Source organism: Scophthalmus maximus, chromosome 1 (assembly GCF_022379125.1).
Source record: "Scophthalmus maximus strain ysfricsl-2021 chromosome 1, ASM2237912v1, whole genome shotgun sequence".
Classification (NCBI taxonomy): Eukaryota; Metazoa; Chordata; class Actinopteri; order Pleuronectiformes; family Scophthalmidae; genus Scophthalmus; species Scophthalmus maximus.
The window spans coordinates 15,350,001-15,368,438 of record NC_061515.1 but is presented as its reverse complement, the minus strand read 5'-3'; the positions used below and the strand labels follow the sequence as shown (position 1 = coordinate 15,368,438).

The window sequence follows — 18,438 nt, the reverse complement described above, 5'->3', positions numbered from 1 at the left end:
TTTACAAGAAGCACTTAGTAAATAGAAGTCATTGATGTTTTCCTGAAAGGAATCGTACAGCGACAGAGGTGAAGATGCATTTCAAACAAACAGAGCTGTTACCAGTTGCGTTCTCATTTGGGTCAAGATGTGAATTTTTGAAGCGCGATTCATTTTTCATTACATCTTAAGATCTTCTTTCTTGGAAGACTGGCATGTTAAACTTCAAAAGCATTGGGGGGAAAAGGAGAGAGAGAGAAACAGCACGCTGGGCTATGCGAAGTAATATTTTATACAAATATTTCATATTGATGGGATATAGTTGAAAAGAAAACCTCATATCAAGCAGCTTCTAAGAAATGTACAGAGGGAATGCAGTTTCATAATGATCCTTCAGAAAATTCGGATCGTTTCAGAGGCAAATAGCGCTTTGCAGTATGTATGATCAAAGATGAGCACTATTTAAACTTGCAAAACAGCCATTTTTTCAAAAGCAGATTTACATGTGTGAATCACAACAATGGGGAGGAGATTTGAACAAAACCTCACTGGAGTGTACACGATGGTAGGGACGGGGAGGAGTGCAAAGCGCAACAGGAAAAATAAGCAAAAAAAAAATTAAGTCAGTAAGAAATAATGAAGGAATATGTAAAAAAATAAGTATTCATGTCTTCTCTTTGTCCTCTTTTCTTTTCTCCATCTCTCTTCCCACTTTCCTTCCTTCGCTCCCGCCAAGTCGGTATCAGTGGAAGGCAACAAGGTGGTGAGCACCGTGACCCTGCAAGCCACAGCTGAGATCATGAAGGACGGGGTGACCTGCGAGGTCACCAACGAGCACGGGAGTGATAGCAAGAGCTTCCCAGTATCTCTTAAGCGAGGTCAGTGTCAGGAGACGGCGGCAGTTGATGGTACTGCCTCTCCGTTAGCTTGATATTTTCTCCGGCGCAGACTTTTATGATTAAGATGTAATATCGAAATTGTTGTGGTCTTGAAAATGTCCACTGGTGTGGGATACATGGTTACATTTTAGTATGAAAATGGGTTGCAACACACCAACTATTTATCGTTATGACATCAGTGGTTCTAGATATATACACCCGCTAAAAGTTTGCAGCTAATAGAACCAACGGACAAAGCCGAGGTCAGCTTGCTGATGTATTAGGAGAAGAGTAGAAGAAAATTGAGTTATACAATTATAAATAATGTATATCAAATTGCAAAAGTTCTGACATCAATAGACAATATACTCAATTATCAAATAGTGTGAGCAGGATTATCATAAGCCGATATTTCTGATTACTTTAGGCTTGGATGTTTGCAGCCATAAATAGCAAAGGCTTTTCAAATTTGAATGGTGCAATAATCTGTTTCCCCTAAATAACTTAGGGGAAAACCAGAATGGCACTCAGTAGAGCGCATACCTCGGCCAAGGCCCAGCAGTTTGTGAAACCACACTCTGCTAGATCTGCAGAATTTTATTTGGATCTGCGCCACATACGCACTCATAGATATCACTCCCCTAAATATTAGATAATATCTGTGCATTATTCCTTAGGAAATCTGGGAAAATGTCCAATAAAGGCCCTGTCTTGCATTTTTCAAAGAAATTGATGAACAATTCCTGGATTTGCGGCAAATTTTTATTGGGTTCCTTCTTGGCCCGTGTCCCATCCTCCACCAAAATTTGTGAAAATCTGTCCTGCAGTTATTTCCTGTAATCATACTGTCAAACAAACAAGTTACTAAAACCCCAGTAACAACTTTATATCAAAAACATATTGAGTTTCAAATGACTGCCGCTGTCTTTTTGCTCTTTTACCAGCTCCATTACCCGCAACCTGAGCCCTGTCTTCTTTCTGTTCTTTTCTCCTTTTGCAGCAATTGGCAACTCGGCCGACAGAGGTAGAGCCGTCTCCCTCCTCCTCCTCCTCCTCTCCTCCCTCCTTCTCTCAGGACTCTTTGTTGTACAGACCCTGTAATTTAGAACCCCCCCCCCCCCCCCTTTCCACCCATCTACTCCTGCCCCCAACCCTTCCATCTCACACACAAGCACCCACACACACACTGACACGCACACACACACTGACACGCACACACACACTGACACACACACACACACACACACACACACACACACTGACATGCACACACACGCACACACACTGACATGCACACGCACACACACAAACACACACACACTGACACACACGAACGCGCACACACACACACACACACTGACACACACACACACACACACACACCTTCCTCCTCTGTACTGTAATCTTGTATATTTGCCCTCTTGCTACCGAACACTGTGGATATTGTATATTGTTATTCTTCTTCTCTCGTCACCTTTGTATGATGTCTGTCCTATATTTTGTGGATCCTACTACACTTTTTTGTGGCCCCCTGGGGACAATAAAGGATTCTATTCTATTCTATTCCTTCCTTTCCTCTCTGTGTTTCCTCACTGCGTCTCCTTTGTCGTAACCTTCTTTTTTTTTCCGACTGCCTTTCTGTTTCTGGCATTTCCCTCTTCGTCGTCTTCCACTCGCCGGGGTGCTTTGTGTAGGGTCGTGTGTATAACCTTAGTTTTAGTACACATATGCTCTGTGGTTAGTGTGTGTGTGTTGTGTTTGTCGCTTTGCTATGCTACGCAACTGAGAAACTCTCTTTCTCTCAAAGTGCTGCTCTCTGGAAACCCTGTGCTAACGTCAGGTCTGTATTGCTAACCCTACTGACATGTATATGGTGTACGTCTCGAACCTTAAGTCACCGTGCGTGTATTGATGTCTGTGTGCACACACACACAGGTTGGTGTATTTGTGTTTACAGGAGCTGATGTGTTTGTGTATGCAAACTTGTATTACTGTAGTTGGGAGGACCGACTTCAAACTAGGACTTGAGGGTAAAAAGGAATGTACATCGAGTAGTTGTTCCAGCTCTACAGGAGAATCGTCTATACTGCTAATACGTAGACATTACTCCGTAACTACAGCAACATAAAAACATTTCTATTATAGTCCTTTTATACCTATCTTTTTTTTTCACTTAATCTTTGAGGCTGGAATGAGGCCCAAAACTGAATATGCCCTGTGTTTCAAGGTTCCATAATCATTTGCTAAAGCTAAAATGGACTACCTGGTTTTGTATTTCAAACGAAACCTGTTTCAGGAGTCCTGATAGTTAAAAGAACATGGACAAGGCGGAGGCAAAGAATTGTTTCTGCTCTCCTCCTCATCCACTTTCTGTATCTCAGGAGACATCAGTGTTAGTGGCGAGCTCATCCCACAGCCACAAGTTGACCTTCAAAATGGCATCCTTTATTTTTTGTTACCTTGCAGTCCAGAGGTACAATTTTAAAGGAATAGCCTGACATTTGCCTCAGGATCTCGCTGTCAATGTGAGGTTGCCAGGCAACCAGCTGAGACTCTAGGAAGTCCATCCATTTTCAGTTGTTCTGCTAAGCTAAGCTAACCATCTCTTGGCTCCAGCTTCATGATGAATCTGGGAGAGGTAGGAATACTTGCATGCAGCGCTCGTCGACAAAGCAACTTATTGTATTTTTCATTGTTCGTAATGGTAGAGTTTCAGTAGATATCTGGATTTAGCAAAGTCATGTCCTCACAAGTGTAGTAATACAAGTGTATGTTGATGAGTGAGTATGTTCAGTGTGGTTTTCTGGCTCTGGTCAGCTGTCCAGTATCATCTGTGAATATACAGACCCTGTTTTTGGGTCCCATCACATTTCAGTCATTGCATTCAAAAGATAAACTAACCCCACAACCCGCTCCCCTCCCCGACTTCTTTTCCTCTCCGTCCATCCGTCCACTGTCTTCACCTGGACCCCACCCATCCCCATCCTCCCATCACCTCATCCCTCCTTCCCATTGTACCCCAACTGAAATCATTCTCCTCCCTCTCCCTCCATCTCTTCTACCCCACGAATCAAACACACCGTCTCTCTCCACCCGCCACGATGACCCTCCCCTTACTACTGCAACCTTCAAAATTGAAAAACTCCCCTTTCCCCCCATCCTCTTCCCCACCTCCTCCACTGTGATCGATCCCTCACGTTTTCCTTCCACGCCTCCCTCCCACCTCTGTCCTCCCCCAACTATCCCACCACCCCACCATCTGCCCCTCCCATCCCTCCCTCCATGCGTCCATTGCGGCACTGTAGCTGACAAGCAGCAGGGAGGCTCCAGCGGAGTGGTGATAGCCGTGGTGGTGTGCGTTCTGCTGCTCCTGCTGATGGTGGCCCTCATCTACTTCCTGAACAAGAAGAACAAGCTGCCCTGCAGCAAGAAGGGCAAGAAGGAAGTGTGAGTAGATAGGTGGGGAGGGAAAGGGCGGATAGAAAAGATTCACGTTGGCAGTGATTATTTCAGGCGATTCAATAAGACAGTGGATAAGTAAAACTAATGCATTCAAAAGGTAAAGGGTGCTCTTTGAGAAATGACGTTACCCTCGGATGAGAAAGAAACAAATGTGTCCCCCTGAATCAGAGTAACATACTGTCACTGAGCTGCTTTCTTTAACTTTATGCCAATAGTCTTGATTGTTCCACTATTTTACATAATGCCAAGAAACATACTGGGTTTCCCCATCTGTTTTAGCTTTAAAGCATTGTTTGTACTAGTACTGCTGGCATTGTACAATGTGTGTAAAATATTTAGATCAACAAATTTAGGCATTGATAAAAATGCCCCTTTTTTAAAATAAATAAATAGCTGATTACATAAAAATAAGCCATTGCATTCGATTCACTTTGTCTGGCATGAAAAGGTGTCTTCACACTAAAAAAAATCGGTCTGAGGTTGATCCATTCATGACAACAAAAACGTTTCCATTCTATAATTTTTGTGTTTTTGGATCAGTATGCCATGTGACAGTAAAGTAAATAAGTAGTTGTAGAAGTTTGTCCTAACATCTGACTTTTTTAGTCCGTTAAGCAGATGGGAAATTAGTTTGATCTCAACCGTATAGCCCATGCATTGGGAGATGTGCAAACTTTGAAGTAGGTGATGTATAGTTTATGTCAACAACACTGTAGAAGTCAAACAGGGGCCAGCAATCTTCAGCCATGTCTAGATCCATTAGTTGTACAAGGGGAATACAGTTGAACACAGTTCGCTGACTCTTTGTTTTTTCTTTTGTGTTTGTCTTTTTGTTTTTTCTTTGTTTTTTCACACTAATCTCTGCAGGGCCAGCGGTGAGGTGAACAACGGCATTGTGGTGGAGATGAAGACCGACAAGGCCAATGAAGAGGCCGGTCTCCTCAACAAGAGACCGACCACAGAACAGGTCAGGCCAAAGGACACAGGATGGGATGAAGTTCAACAGTGAGCTTCAGCTCGTGAACAGTTCATTTGTGCATTTTTCATTCAAAGAGTTTAGGGTGTCTTATCTTTTTATGCATTAATGAGTCTGAGTCATGATGCTACAGGCTACGGGTTTGCAGAGACAGTTCAAGGACACTTCGCTACAGCTATCAAGGATTTGATTTGAATGAGCTTCTCCCATAAGAATACTTATTTCTATTTACTTCCTTTTTTTCCATCTGGTAACTGTTGTGGTCAGGCCAAGTGGCAACCCACCTGTGACCTGCACCCATTGGACAGGACCTGCTCTCAATCACACTGTGGCCACGCCCCGAAGCATACCATCCTTTTCTGTCTATTCTACTCTTAAATGAGTTAACCATGATTTACCAAATGAGCATCATGCTGTATTGAAGACTTGAAACTAGATATTGAGACCATATACTCCTCAGGAGAATATTTACTGATGTTAGAAATCAAGTGAGAAGTAGAGTCATTTCCTCATAGACTTTTAATAGAAACGGACTTCTTTTTACAACCAGTGGTGTCGCCCCCTGCTGGTCATTTCTAGAGAATACAGGTTTAATGCACCTCTGCACTAGCTATCCCATGATGTTCCTATTTCGGGACCCAGTGACGACGTCCATTTTTATATACAGACCAGGGTTCAGGCCTGTGAAATGCCGACTCTTATCAGAGAAGACAAAAAGGAAGCGGGGATTTTCTATATCTTGTAATTGGGTCTTATCCAGTCGGGAATGAGGTCGAGGTGGCTAGTTAATGTAGCTAGAGTACATTTGGATCATTGTACAAGCATTTAAAAGCACCAAAGGCTGAGCATGTCCATGAAGACATAAACGTACCCACTAAGATTCTTCATCCTGAGATCAGTTTGACATGACCTAAAGCTTCACACTGACTGAGAGGAAGTCAGTCGTGGTTCAAAGTGAGCAGGTTATTTCAGGAAGCTGTCGTCGCAGCTCAGGCGATGGAGGTTTGACAGCTGTACGCAGCCATCTGACCGCGTCATCACAACTGTAAATCATTTCATCGTGAAAATTTATGTCGGTGGCGTATTTGACGTGAGAGTGGAAAACCAGTTAGAGAGAGCTTAGTTTTTGAAACTGCTGACAGCAAACCGCGGGACGTTACAGCACTGCAGGAACGATCGCAAACACGTGTCGCCTTTGCATTTGAAATTGGAAAGAACAAGAAGATGCAAACGTCTGTCCACAAATGCAATTGAGGGATGTTTATTTCTTGAGACGCCATTAAAAGGATGTCACCCTGTGAGCTGTCATCTAAAAACCAAGCCACGGACAGATTTAATTTCACAATGAAATAACATAAAATGTCAGCTCCCGACTGTCACATTAAAATGCCCTAATGTTGTGATATTCTACATATTGTAAGGTGTGAAATAGATTAAACAATAATGTGATACACGTAGGTTAAGGTCACTTTTTTTTTTTATTCACCAACATGTAATAGTAATATTTTCAAGATGTGATATCATCATGGGGTTGGTTAAAAACTAATTTCACATACAGACAAAACCTGTTGCATCTCATGGCTTCCTGCAGTGACATGATTTGATTGTTTAAAAAAACTGCAACTTTGACCACTTCGTTCAGTCTAATAATTATTTGTTAGTGAAGATTGGTGGCGACTTTACAGCATTTATTTTAAGATAACTGTAATTACTCTGATGCTGCTGGAATCTCATTGCAAACATTTACATGCAGTGAATTAATTCATGAGGAGCTGATGAATAAGCTATGAATGAATATGTAGATCAAATATGTATTGATGAAATTAAATAATCCTCTTATTTCAGTTTGCTTTGGGCCGCAGTTTTTAAAACGAGTTGTTCCAAAAAGCAGTACCACAAAGTCATAGATTCAGTGTTTCCTATCGTTGTATGCAAAAATGAATGATTGTTTTGTGTGTTTCTGTCTGACAGTGATGAACAGAGCTGAGGAAAGCAACCGACGGGGGGATGATGAAGGGAAGAAGGACACGTGTTATGAAGACAACAGGACTCATTTTTATTTACCACACTAGAGGAGTACTGAGGGGGGCAACAAGAGGTGGAGCGTGGACGAGGGTTTGTTCTGGGGATACCGGGACGCTCAGCATGTTTGGCATTGGTGATGCTTGTTTTGTAACCTGGAGTAGACCTGTTGGGTGGAGTTTACCCACCTTGCCTTTTTTTTTTTATAAATGTTTCATTTAAGATTGTGGTTTCTTCAACTCCATCCATCTTGTGCTACCACAGGTTCAAAACTGTTCATGTGCAAAATCATAATGTGACTCATAATCACTGGATGACATTGTTAGCGTGGCTTCTTTTATAATTTCGAACTCCTTATCCGCCAATCAAATCTTTGACTCCGCTGCAGAGTAGAGCTGAACGGCGAGGCACGGCCGACACAGTCCTAACACAAGTGGCGGAATCTTTTCTCATCTACCCCAAACGAAACACGAAATGCCATTAAGCCACTGTGTTGTTGTCTTTTTTTGGGACTGAGCGTCTATTCTGTCTTGGAGTCTGCACTTAAACGATCTGCTCTCTGCCGGGTTTATCGGGGGCAAAATTATCGCGGGCTGTCGTTTTGTTTTCATTCACCGCAGTAACAAGTGACAATTTATGCTCACAACATTTAATCCCTAAGCACACGGTTTGGCACACACGCGCCCGTAACCACTACCGCTCTGCGTTTGCTTTAGTGCTGTTTGTTTTAATTGCATTTTTGCCACCTGCGATTGTTTTTATATATATTTTTTTTTTTTCTTCCAATCTCCCTAATTAGCTTCCAGTAGAAACAGCTCAGGCATTTGATAACGTCAATCCTTTCCCTGAGAATTGCTTGCTTTTTTTTTGTGTTTTTCTTTGATTCAGCTAAAAGGCCAAGGAACAAGCAAGCTGTAAGGTTGTACAAATTTGTTCTTGCCATTTCCAGCATACTTGTATATTATGTTAGTACGCCGTTTGTTTTTTGATCTACTTTGCTCTCCTGTTCTCTTTGTGGATTCAAACACTGAATCGTTCTGTGCGCGGTGTGGAGCTCGAAAGTGTCTGTGGTTACGAAGCCGCTGCCCTGGGACTGTAATTGCTATCGTTTCTTCCCGAGGCTTCTACAGCCTCCTGTCCTTCGCCCCGCAAAGAAAAAAACATTCTCACGAGCACGCAGCACGCAGCAAGCGGCGGCTCCACTCAGAAGGCCTAATTATCATCGACTTTCACGGTAAAATTGGTGGAATTTGGCGAAATGGTCGACAGTCTCAAGCCGCGGCCCAGCGCTGTGTATGTGTGGAACAGAGCCACGGTGCAGTGGTCACCGATTCACCTGTTAGGAGCAATCGCTGGCGTAGATTCAGTGTAGTTTGATACACGCCGGGAAGGGAGGGGAGAGGTGTGCGAGGGACCAGGGTTAATATTGCTGGATTACGTGGTGTACGTTTTATTTTTGACCAAATGAAAAGTGAGTTTTTGCGTGTCACAGCAGGAGTGTTCCCGTGTTTTTGGGTTTGCAATACAGGCATTTCTGTTTCTCCTCTACGCTGTTTGCAGGCTAGAGAGGTTTTGATAGCGGGTTGACGTGCCCTTTTACTTTGTTGTACACTGGAACCTATGGCCTTGATTTAAAAAAAAAAAAAAATGATTTTAAATTAAAAAAAGGTCGCCTCAAACCACTATCTGTGCCCTCAAGGCTCTTTTTTTCCATGACTGTCTTTTTTAGCCCAGCCGGCGAAGATAGATGAGAGAGCTTGGAGCATCTTTTTTTTTTGTTTTTGTTTGTTCATGTTTTATATAAAAAAATAATATTGTGGTATGCAAGTTCTGTTTTTTTTTTTTTTTTTAAGAAAGGGGATTCTTTTCTTTTGTAACTACTGAGTTTTCATTTTCCCATGATTTTCCACTCATTGAGAGAAGAGTTTGGTGTTGTTTTTTTTTATTTAGGATTCCTAATGAGATATTCTCAGTGCTTTACTTCTCTCGCTGTACTGTATACTGTATATTTTGTGGTACACTGTTGTGACCTCTGTGGTGTGTTGATGTATCCTTTGTTTTTATGGTTTTTTTCCGACTGTAGAGTTTATAATGAAAGAAAATACAATCACACCCCCTTATGTTGTGTGTTTTTTTTGGTTCAAAAATACTTCATACCCTGTTATTTTTAGTTCCTTCTGCTTTTTGAGCACAAACAAACAAAATTGCACAGGAGCAAGAAAGTGTGTCTTATCGTAAGGCAGCTGAAACCCGTACCCAGCAATGAACATCATTTCCAAAACCATCATACGCCAGACCAAAGTCTGATCAGAAATCAGATTGCCTTAGATGTAATTCGTCTGTGTATGGGGTTTTTTTCCCCACTACACTTCCAAGAAGATGACATCTAAATTGAGTCCCAGCTTGCAACAAAGTTTTAATCTCTTTGATATAAACAACGTTATGTAAATTTCCCCCCACGTTGATTGGTCCCGTGATTTGATGTGACAGAACAGAGAAATTGAGGAAGCTCATGTGTTTTGCATGGACAACCGCCGAAGGGACGGGGCTCACTGACGGCTTCACGATGCAGCTCTCTCTCTCTCTCTCTCTCCCAGCTCGCTTTCATGTTTAGAAATGAGTTGAAATGAAGCCATCAGTCAAATGCTGTGCGGCTTTGTGCATGGATCAGTAAGAGCTAGTGGGATGGGCTTTTTATCGATAGCAGCTATAATCATAATTGGCTATTTGAAAATTTGGGATGAAAGAATTCTTCTAAAGCTCTAAAATATGCTCCTTCATTCTCCACATCCCCTCCCTCTGAACCCGAGCTTACATAACAGGGTGCCCTAACCTTGTACCACTTTGTGAAAGCCTTGCCCGGCACCGTGCATCTCCACGGTCCCACCAGCCACGAGCCTATCGGAGCCGCTGTCCTGACACCCGCGCCCCCGCTACGCCGGTTTTCCATTAGGAAATTAAAAAAAGTCTCTCATCAATGTGTGGCCCGGAGATATCGATCTGTGCTCTGAATACAAACGAGCAAAGAGAGCGGGCGCAATGGTGTGGGCCGGATAGAGGGCGTTTATGGAGAAGATAAATAACCGTGTCAGTGTCAATCCCTGCTGGTGTGATGGAGGCGAGGGAACGTGTCAGCATCTTCAGGGAAACGTTCAGAGAGTTTCCAATACTTTTCCACAAAAGGAGAAAAAAAAATTGGAAACCCTGAGTTCTTATTAAGGGACTATAAAATGTCTCTATCATCTCTATTTAAAAAAAAAATCACAAAGCCAAACAACAACACAAAATATAAGCTATCAGCAACAGTAAGACACACACGAAGAAAATTATTATATTCAGCCTTTTAAAATCTATACCAGTCAATATATATTTTGTCCAACAGAATTGAAATGTTGGGACATTTATCCTTGCTTATTTAAACAAAGACTATATGTAATTATGACTGAACTAGACCCACTCTGGCCAAAAGGGGAAAAAGGGGCACGGTATCGTCCTGTTAATTAAATGAGCATATTGCCATTTGATTCACGTTTCCTCAACATTTTTCTTTATGGTCTTAGTGGTCATGTCATATAGACATAATCGGAACCACCTGATGACCTGGCGACCTGGCGACCTGATGACCTGATGACCTGCCACAAACATCACAACGAACAAGGTACAGTGATAAAACCATAGAAAAATATTTTCTTTAACTGTGACCAGATGTTGTGCAAGTTGATAAATGGACTCAATTAGGTCGCCCCTTTGTGCTGGACATTGTAGTTATAAAAAGTAATTATAATACGAATAATTCAACCGGCATCAGAAATGCATTACTATTCATTAATAGTGTTGGGCATTGTTTAGAGTCCAACAGGAGACAGTGGTTTCACAGGCAGCCGGCCATGTTGGATGTATTTACTCACCACGAACAGATAGCTCAGCCCCCAGAGACCACACTTCTTTTTTTTCTTCTTTTTAAGTCCCGTTCCTCTCTGTAAAGCTGCAGGATGGACAGTGGATGACTTGGCAACCCAGCTGACAAAACATGATTACAAAATACAACACACTATGAGTCGCATTTCTCTTCTTGTGGTCGAGGCCACAGCTGCCACCCTGCAGCTCCAGTCCCTGCGGACCAGAGTGCAGAGGTGTATCTGAAAGCCATAAATCCTCCCCAACATTCCCAGTCAGACAGCGTGCTTGACTGTAGAACAGTAGACTTGCAGACGATTCATTCAGTCAGTGGACGGTCATGAGTGATGTCACAGCCCATTCGCGGCCCTGGCAACAAAACCCCAGAGTGTGTTAACCGCAGAAAAAAATAGTCTTATGAGTTCAGATTTTCCATTGAAAATATTTTGAGGATTGTTATTTATTTTTTTCAGGTCTCACTTCAAGAACATGCTCACCGTGCAGCAGACAATGGTGATGAATAAAATGTATGAAATATAATCATAAAATATAATCATAAATACAGTAAAACTAGGTGACGTTGAGTATGTCAAGTAACCATGCGGGGTTTTTTTTGCTTATCTTGCTGATTTTGTGTGTCTGTGTGTAGGAGAGTGATCCTCTTTCTTCCTGTTTTTTTGTTTTACAAAGAATGAGAGGATCAGTGCTTTTAAATCTCACTAACAATGAGGCGGATTACTGTCATTCCTCCCAGTGTCCTTCCCTTCCTCCCTCCCTCCTCCCCTCCCCGCGCTGAGAGTTGTCCTGCCGCCTCCACTGGGTTTAGTTACAGTAGCTTTAAACTGATTTAGCCGTTTAGTGTCAGCCTATTGAGGGATGGCAGCCACTGGCTGTCCCCTCTGCCCGCTCGACCCAGATCTGATGGCTGCTCGCTGGCACTTGGCTCAGGTTCAGCTCAAGACACACAAACACAGACATACACACACAGAAATGGACCCAGGTTGAACAAGGCTCTGGTGACGGCCTCATTGAGAAGGTTATTTTTTGTCATCATGCGTAATCAGCTGCACACATAGAGTTTGCACACACGACCCCAAGAGCAATGAGGCAGGAAAAAGCATCAGCATTCAAATTTGAGATTAATAGACCAAAAGGGAGTAAGGGAAGGAAGATGATAACTGATAAAGGGAATTTCAAAAGGGAAAAAGCTAGCTGGAGTGAACTGTGTCAGATTTTAAAAGTAGGATAGTGAGGCGAGCAAACTAAAGGTGGAGTTGATGTAGCCTAGTATAGGAGTAGGAATATTGTCAGGGTGAGCGGGAAACGGCAGTAGTGATTGGTGACGAAGGACGAAACAGAGGAGGCTTTGTTAAGATGTCATAAATCTGCACTGGTTCCAGGAACTACACGCACACAAAAAAGTGCTCTGAAGAAAAAATGCTGGAGATAAAGGGAAGGAGGGAGGGGGGAAAGGACGAGGAGGGGAGGGAAACACTGAAGGTGTATTGCAGAGAGGTGGATGGAGATAAGGCATGAAAGAGCGCCTGTGTGATAAATGTGTTTATCTCCATCCATCCTAAAGTGTAATATCCTGTGTGGCCTGGACGTGTTTACAGTTTGGCTGTGATGATGAGAGACAGAACTGAGCGATGGTACTTGTGTACTCAGTGTGTGTACTCAGTGTGTGTGTGTGTGTGTGCGTGCGCTACCTTTGTGAGCTTGCATTTATTGGCTGTATTTCTGATATCCATCTCAAAGCATGGAAGATTTGTTCCATAGGTTGTATCTGCGAGTGTGCTTTTAAGCCGAGTTGCGGGCAAACCCCTGCCGCCCGAGCTTCTATGTGTGTGTGAGTGTGTGCCACTCAGGAGAGCCAGGCCACCTGTGGGATGTCTGGCTTTTAAAGCCGAGCTGGGCGTGTTTTAATTTTAATCGGTCAGGCTACTTTGTGTCGAGTGAGAGGGAATTAGAGGAGAATATAACCGAGTGAGGCTGAACTTCCTGCAGAGTTTAAACAAAACAATAAAAACGATAGTGGGTGTCAGGACTGTGTCCTTCACTCTCTCCTCTGCAATCATCTCTAAGCTGTCAGAATGATGCGGTGTGTGTGTGTGTGTGTGTGTGTGTGTGTGTGTGTGTGTGTGTGTGTGTGTGTGAATCAGTTTGCAAGGGTTAAAGGTCACTTAAAATTTCCCATGACTATAAATTCCCCCTGACTGAGTGAGGTGAACTTCAAGATTCAGTGAAGTCATAAAAAACACAAGGTTAGAACTATTTCAAGAACCATTTGAACATCTATGTGGTTGTGTTTGTGGTTAGTTGTGCATGTGGTTGAGTGGAGATAAATAATGCTCGGATGCGTCAAAGCTACATTTCATAGAAGCCATTTGTAACATTAGTTAAATATAATGTAAAAATATTTGTTGGATTTGCTTAATATGTATGAAATAATCTAAAAATATTTCCAGTGGAGTGATGATCTTCAGGGCGTAGTTAGCCTTTTGTAATTGAACTCTACGAGCAGTGTCAAGTCAGACAGACTTAATAAAGTGAAATCAGGATAACCGGCTGCGAAGCCTGCAGATTTAATTTCACGACTTTCCAAAAAGTGTCAAAGCTATGAAAAGTTGGATGAATGTACAAATCCGTAATATCCTGTCTGAGCCAACAGATATGACTCTTGTCTTTTTGGTCATAAGTCATTTTCATTCTTATGAAATTAATACAGCTGTACAACTGAGTATAGAGTTTGGAATCCCTTAAAAGGCCTCTGTATTTAAAACAATATGTATGTAGACAAGGCCTATTTTCCAGAGAATAAAACATGGTGGCAAGCAGATTGTCAATGTCAAACTTGTGATAAATTACAACAAGGACTTGTTAACTGTCATACTGGATTATAATAGAATACTATGGTGTGTGCTGATACTACACACTCGTGCATGTGTCTTTGCACACATGACATATCATGTAACGCTAGAGTTTACTGTAAGTGAAAGAAAAAGTCCTGAGTGCACAATAAAGAGAGCGAGAGAGAGAGAGAGAGAGAGAGAGAGAGAGAGAGAGAGAGAGAACATAATAGAAAGACGGAGAAAGGCCCGGAGGAGCTGAAGAGCAGCTGAGTTGTTGCTCCTCTGAGAACTTCTGCGCTGCAGGCTCCTCCTATTGGCTAACATTACAGCACAGCAGCTGTCTGGAGGACAAGACACATACACACACACACACACACACACACGCACACACACACACACACACACGCACACCTACGTTTTTGGTGATAAAGTACATTCAGAAATGCAAAGGCTCCACATTGAAACACACACCGAAAAGTTACAGACACACTGATTTCTCCTATTATGCATGAGCAATTGTGTGTGTGAAACCAAGGTTTCAGAGATGGTGTGCAGACTTAAAAAGCAAGTTGAGTTTTGTAGCTGTAATGAAAGGGTTGCACATTCTTTGCACTTGACCTTGTTGCTCAACTCTCACTGTAGAAAAATACACCTTCAACACACACACATCACACTTGCCTGCGGCCAAACACACACACACACACACACACACACACACACAAACACACACACATACAGCCAAGAAAAGCAGCGGTAGCATCTACATCATCCAACAGTATGCCAGCTTATAGCACTATTTGACTCTCTCTTCTTCTACACACACAAACACACACACACACACACACACACACATACACACACAATGCGAAAAGTAATTGTTTCCCTCGTGTGTTGTAATAGCAATAGTAGTGACAGCGAGAGCAACTTAGGGCATCCCAAGAGTAAACCGGATAATTACTATCATATGCTCCATTGCCTTACTAATGGAGCTTTGCCATTGTATCCCACTCTTTCAGCCTTTTTTTTCCCTTCACTCACTTCCCTCCCTCCGCCGGAATAAACAGCATCTCGCTCGTTTGGTTGAAAGTGGGCGAGAGCGTTGATAGAATTTGTACCCTCTTTTCCATTTTCAATCTCCCCTTTTCACCTCAGCTTCTATTTTATACCACTCATTCACTCCGGTGACCTTCCCCACATCCTCTGCCTTAATGGAAAAAAAACAACTACGAACTATCTGGCGATGAGCGAGCCCTGTTTATTACAGAGCCAGAGGGGCCTTATCAAGCTGCTCTGTGTAGTAATAGAAAACACGACGCAGCGTTTAGTCGCTGACAGCTGCTGTGGCACTGTGTGTCTACCTGTGTCAAGGTTTTCCCTTCTCCTGCATCGCCTCTTTGTGTGTGTGTGTGTGTGTGTGTGTGTGTGTGTGTGTGTGTGTGTGTGTGTGTGTGTGTAAGTAAGGAGCCCTGGTGTTTCTCTCAGCTGCATCCTTCTCAGTTTATCAGACCTGTCCACTTTATTTGATGCAGGATCAGAGAACATTGCTCTGCACAATATCACACACACACACACACACACACACACACACACACACACACACATACGCGCGCACGCACACACGCGCTCACACACAGAGAGAGAGAGAGAAAGTCACTGTGTGAGTGAGAGTGTATAAGAGAGTTTTTGTTTGAGATGTTTTGCAGATGCTCAACTACTGTGAGTGTGTGTGTTAGTGTAAATGATTTACTTCCAAATGTGCCAGTGTCTCCTACCTCCTCCTTGCACCGCCTGGTTGTGTCTGTCTCTTACCAAAAGGCTGCTTCCACTATACATCCCAGTATGCATGTAACGTATATGTGTTCCCTTCCTGTACTCATTGGCCACTTCTCCGGTGTAGACCTCTGTATTTGCATGAAGCTGCCTCAGCCTTAATATTTTAATCTGAAGATTTGTCCGACACTCTGTTGATGACCAGTTCTGTAAAAAGGGCTGTATCAGGGCATCCTTCTTTTCTGAGCCACAAGCTGCACGGTAAAGGGCAGCACGGGTGGGGTTAGAGGGGCTTACATTCCTTACTAATTGTATGTGTACTCTATCCCTCCCTCCCCTCAGTGTGTGTGTGTGTGTGTGTGTGTGTGTGTGTGTGTGTGTGTGCGTACGCGCGCGTTTTGTTATGCTCCATGGTGCGGAATAGTTTGGAAATTTGTTGCCAAGACTTGCGTTTGTGAAGTCGACCTTTGCCACGGAGGGTCAGGTCGAGGGTTGCGTTTTATGTTTCAAAGGCTTGCTGTTATGTTACAGTCGGAACAAGTGTCAGGGTTTGTACGGGGGGATATTTGTCCAGTTGTGACTCTATTTCAATGTGCCTTCTGTGTCTTTAAATGTCTATACAGTATATTGAAAAAGCTCATGAAAGATTTGACATTTTCTGATTTAGCCCTCAGGCAACTTACTTTCCAAGTGAAATTCCGTTGCTGCACAGAAAATGATGCCACAGCTGTTTGTTTAAAATAGAAGGAGGAAAGACAATGTATTTACCAACATGTATGATTCACAAATTTTAGAGCTGAATCCATCTGAACCATTTGGTTTCAGTTGCTCAAATGCTCCATGTGCTTTCGTTCTCCTTTTTTAGACAAGGTTACATCACAACAATTTGTTTTTTTCAGTTTCTTTCCAACAGCAAAAAGCTGCCAAATCCACACAAAGCTGCTCAGGTTGTTTGTGTTTATTCATCATACTTGTGGTGTGTGGTTTTCCTAAACTAAGACAGAGGGCTGGGTTTATGTTTGGAAGAACTAAGCAATAGAAATTGGAACATCAATCCATGACAATTAAGATTTCTTTTAGTTAGTTTAAATAAGTGAAAACTGCTCTATCAAATTAAGCATGTCACGATGTTTTGTATAATTGTTACATTAAACAATTTACCTCAACAACAATTTACTCGCACTGATACACTTAGTCTGTTCTTTGAATTTTGTTTTCAATGCTCAAGAATCTAAAGGTAGATGCGTTATTGGGCTATTGAAGAAATAATTTGCTTAATTCACAGGTCAAATTCAACTTGTGCCAAATTTTGAGCCTTTGTAATTGCTGCGTGCAGCTTTTTTGGAAATAGCTTCACATTGGACATATGCGTTTTCTTTAATCTGACATAACCAATGACCTTATAGAGTCAAGCATTTGGCGGTCAGAAAAAAAGAGTTTGGTTGTTGCCTGTAAAATTTTTGTATCCTTGTAGTGAACTCGGGCCGCAAACCTGCCTGTACAGGTGTTTTGACCCTTTTCCACTAATGCACAGAAGGCAGAGCGCTGCTCGCCTGTTTATACAAACATAATTGAAGGTATCGTATGTCCAAAAATGCAACAAATTCGACGGTGCACTTCCTGGGGGCCCTTAAAAGTGCACATGCCTTCATCTTATCCCCTTCCCACTTGAGTGAAGATATGCATCCATCCAGACAGACAGACAGAGATTCCCTTCTTTTTCGACAGTTAGGTGGACATTTTTCCTTTGAAAGAATAACACGCTTACTGTGCCTCCCGGGAGTGAAAGGAGAATATTGCCAAATGATTTATTATTTATGTTTCTCAGGCCCAGAGCAGGGAAAACTCAGCTGCAACAGGACCACGGAGATGAAATAATCTGACCGGCCGGCCGCTCACCTTTTGTTAACTCTCCGAGGAGTATCACTGTCTGAGGCATTTTGAGTATTCTGCGGGTGACAATTTTTTTTCTGCAGGCAGGGACTTTCCAGAATCACAGTGATATATGAGTCGACTCCTCTCCTCGGCGCGACAGACCTATCAGCGAGGCCCGGCTTAGCTCAGGGGAGTTTGTCAGGCTTACCTGGTGTTAGCGATGGGACATCTCTTTCCTGCTCGGGGTAGTGTGTGTGGCACAGTGTGTGTGTGAGCCAACGTATACATTCCATATTGCCTGTTCGCTGGTGAGCAGCTGTTAGCGGCATTACCCAATGCGTATCTGTTTGTGTAGGATTTTCTCTCTCTCTCCCTGAAGTAAAGTGTTGCCTCCAAGTAAAGCGTTCTTACTGCACTTTACACACACACACACACACACACACACACACACACCCGCACACACGCACTCATGTTTACTTGCAGGAAACAACATGTTCTGCTATGCAGCATGGGATTACAGGGTCTTTCAGAAAAAGAAAAATAGATTGTAAAAAAAAAATGACAGAGTAAGAGGCAGGGGTGAGGCAGTGTGTATCCATGGCAACGGCGCCCGTCCATGGTGTTTTTAGAGAAGTGTGCGATGATTGCAAGGAAAAGCAAATGGATTCCCTGTGGGGTTTACCTCTTTGTAGATGTGCCCCCTTTTTTTTAGAAAACCATTACTGAA

The 18,438-nt window shown here is 42.8% G+C and overlaps 1 protein-coding gene across 2 annotated transcripts in view; it reads left to right on the top strand.

Moving 5' to 3' along the window:
• Positions 1-9,429, top strand: part of bcam (basal cell adhesion molecule (Lutheran blood group)) — a 49,912-nt gene extending 40,483 nt beyond the window's left edge. Inside the window, exons 12-16 of one of the 2 annotated variants that reach the window (XM_035628602.2) lie at positions 716-857; positions 1,858-1,881; positions 4,163-4,304; positions 5,187-5,286; positions 7,267-9,429. In XM_035628602.2, coding sequence (XP_035484495.2) covers positions 716-857; positions 1,858-1,881; positions 4,163-4,304; positions 5,187-5,286; positions 7,267-7,269 — 411 coding nt within the window. In that variant the 3' untranslated portion in view covers positions 7,270-9,429. The other variant, XM_035628609.2, reaches the window with a different exon arrangement.
• Positions 9,430-18,438: the final 9,009 nt, after the last annotated feature.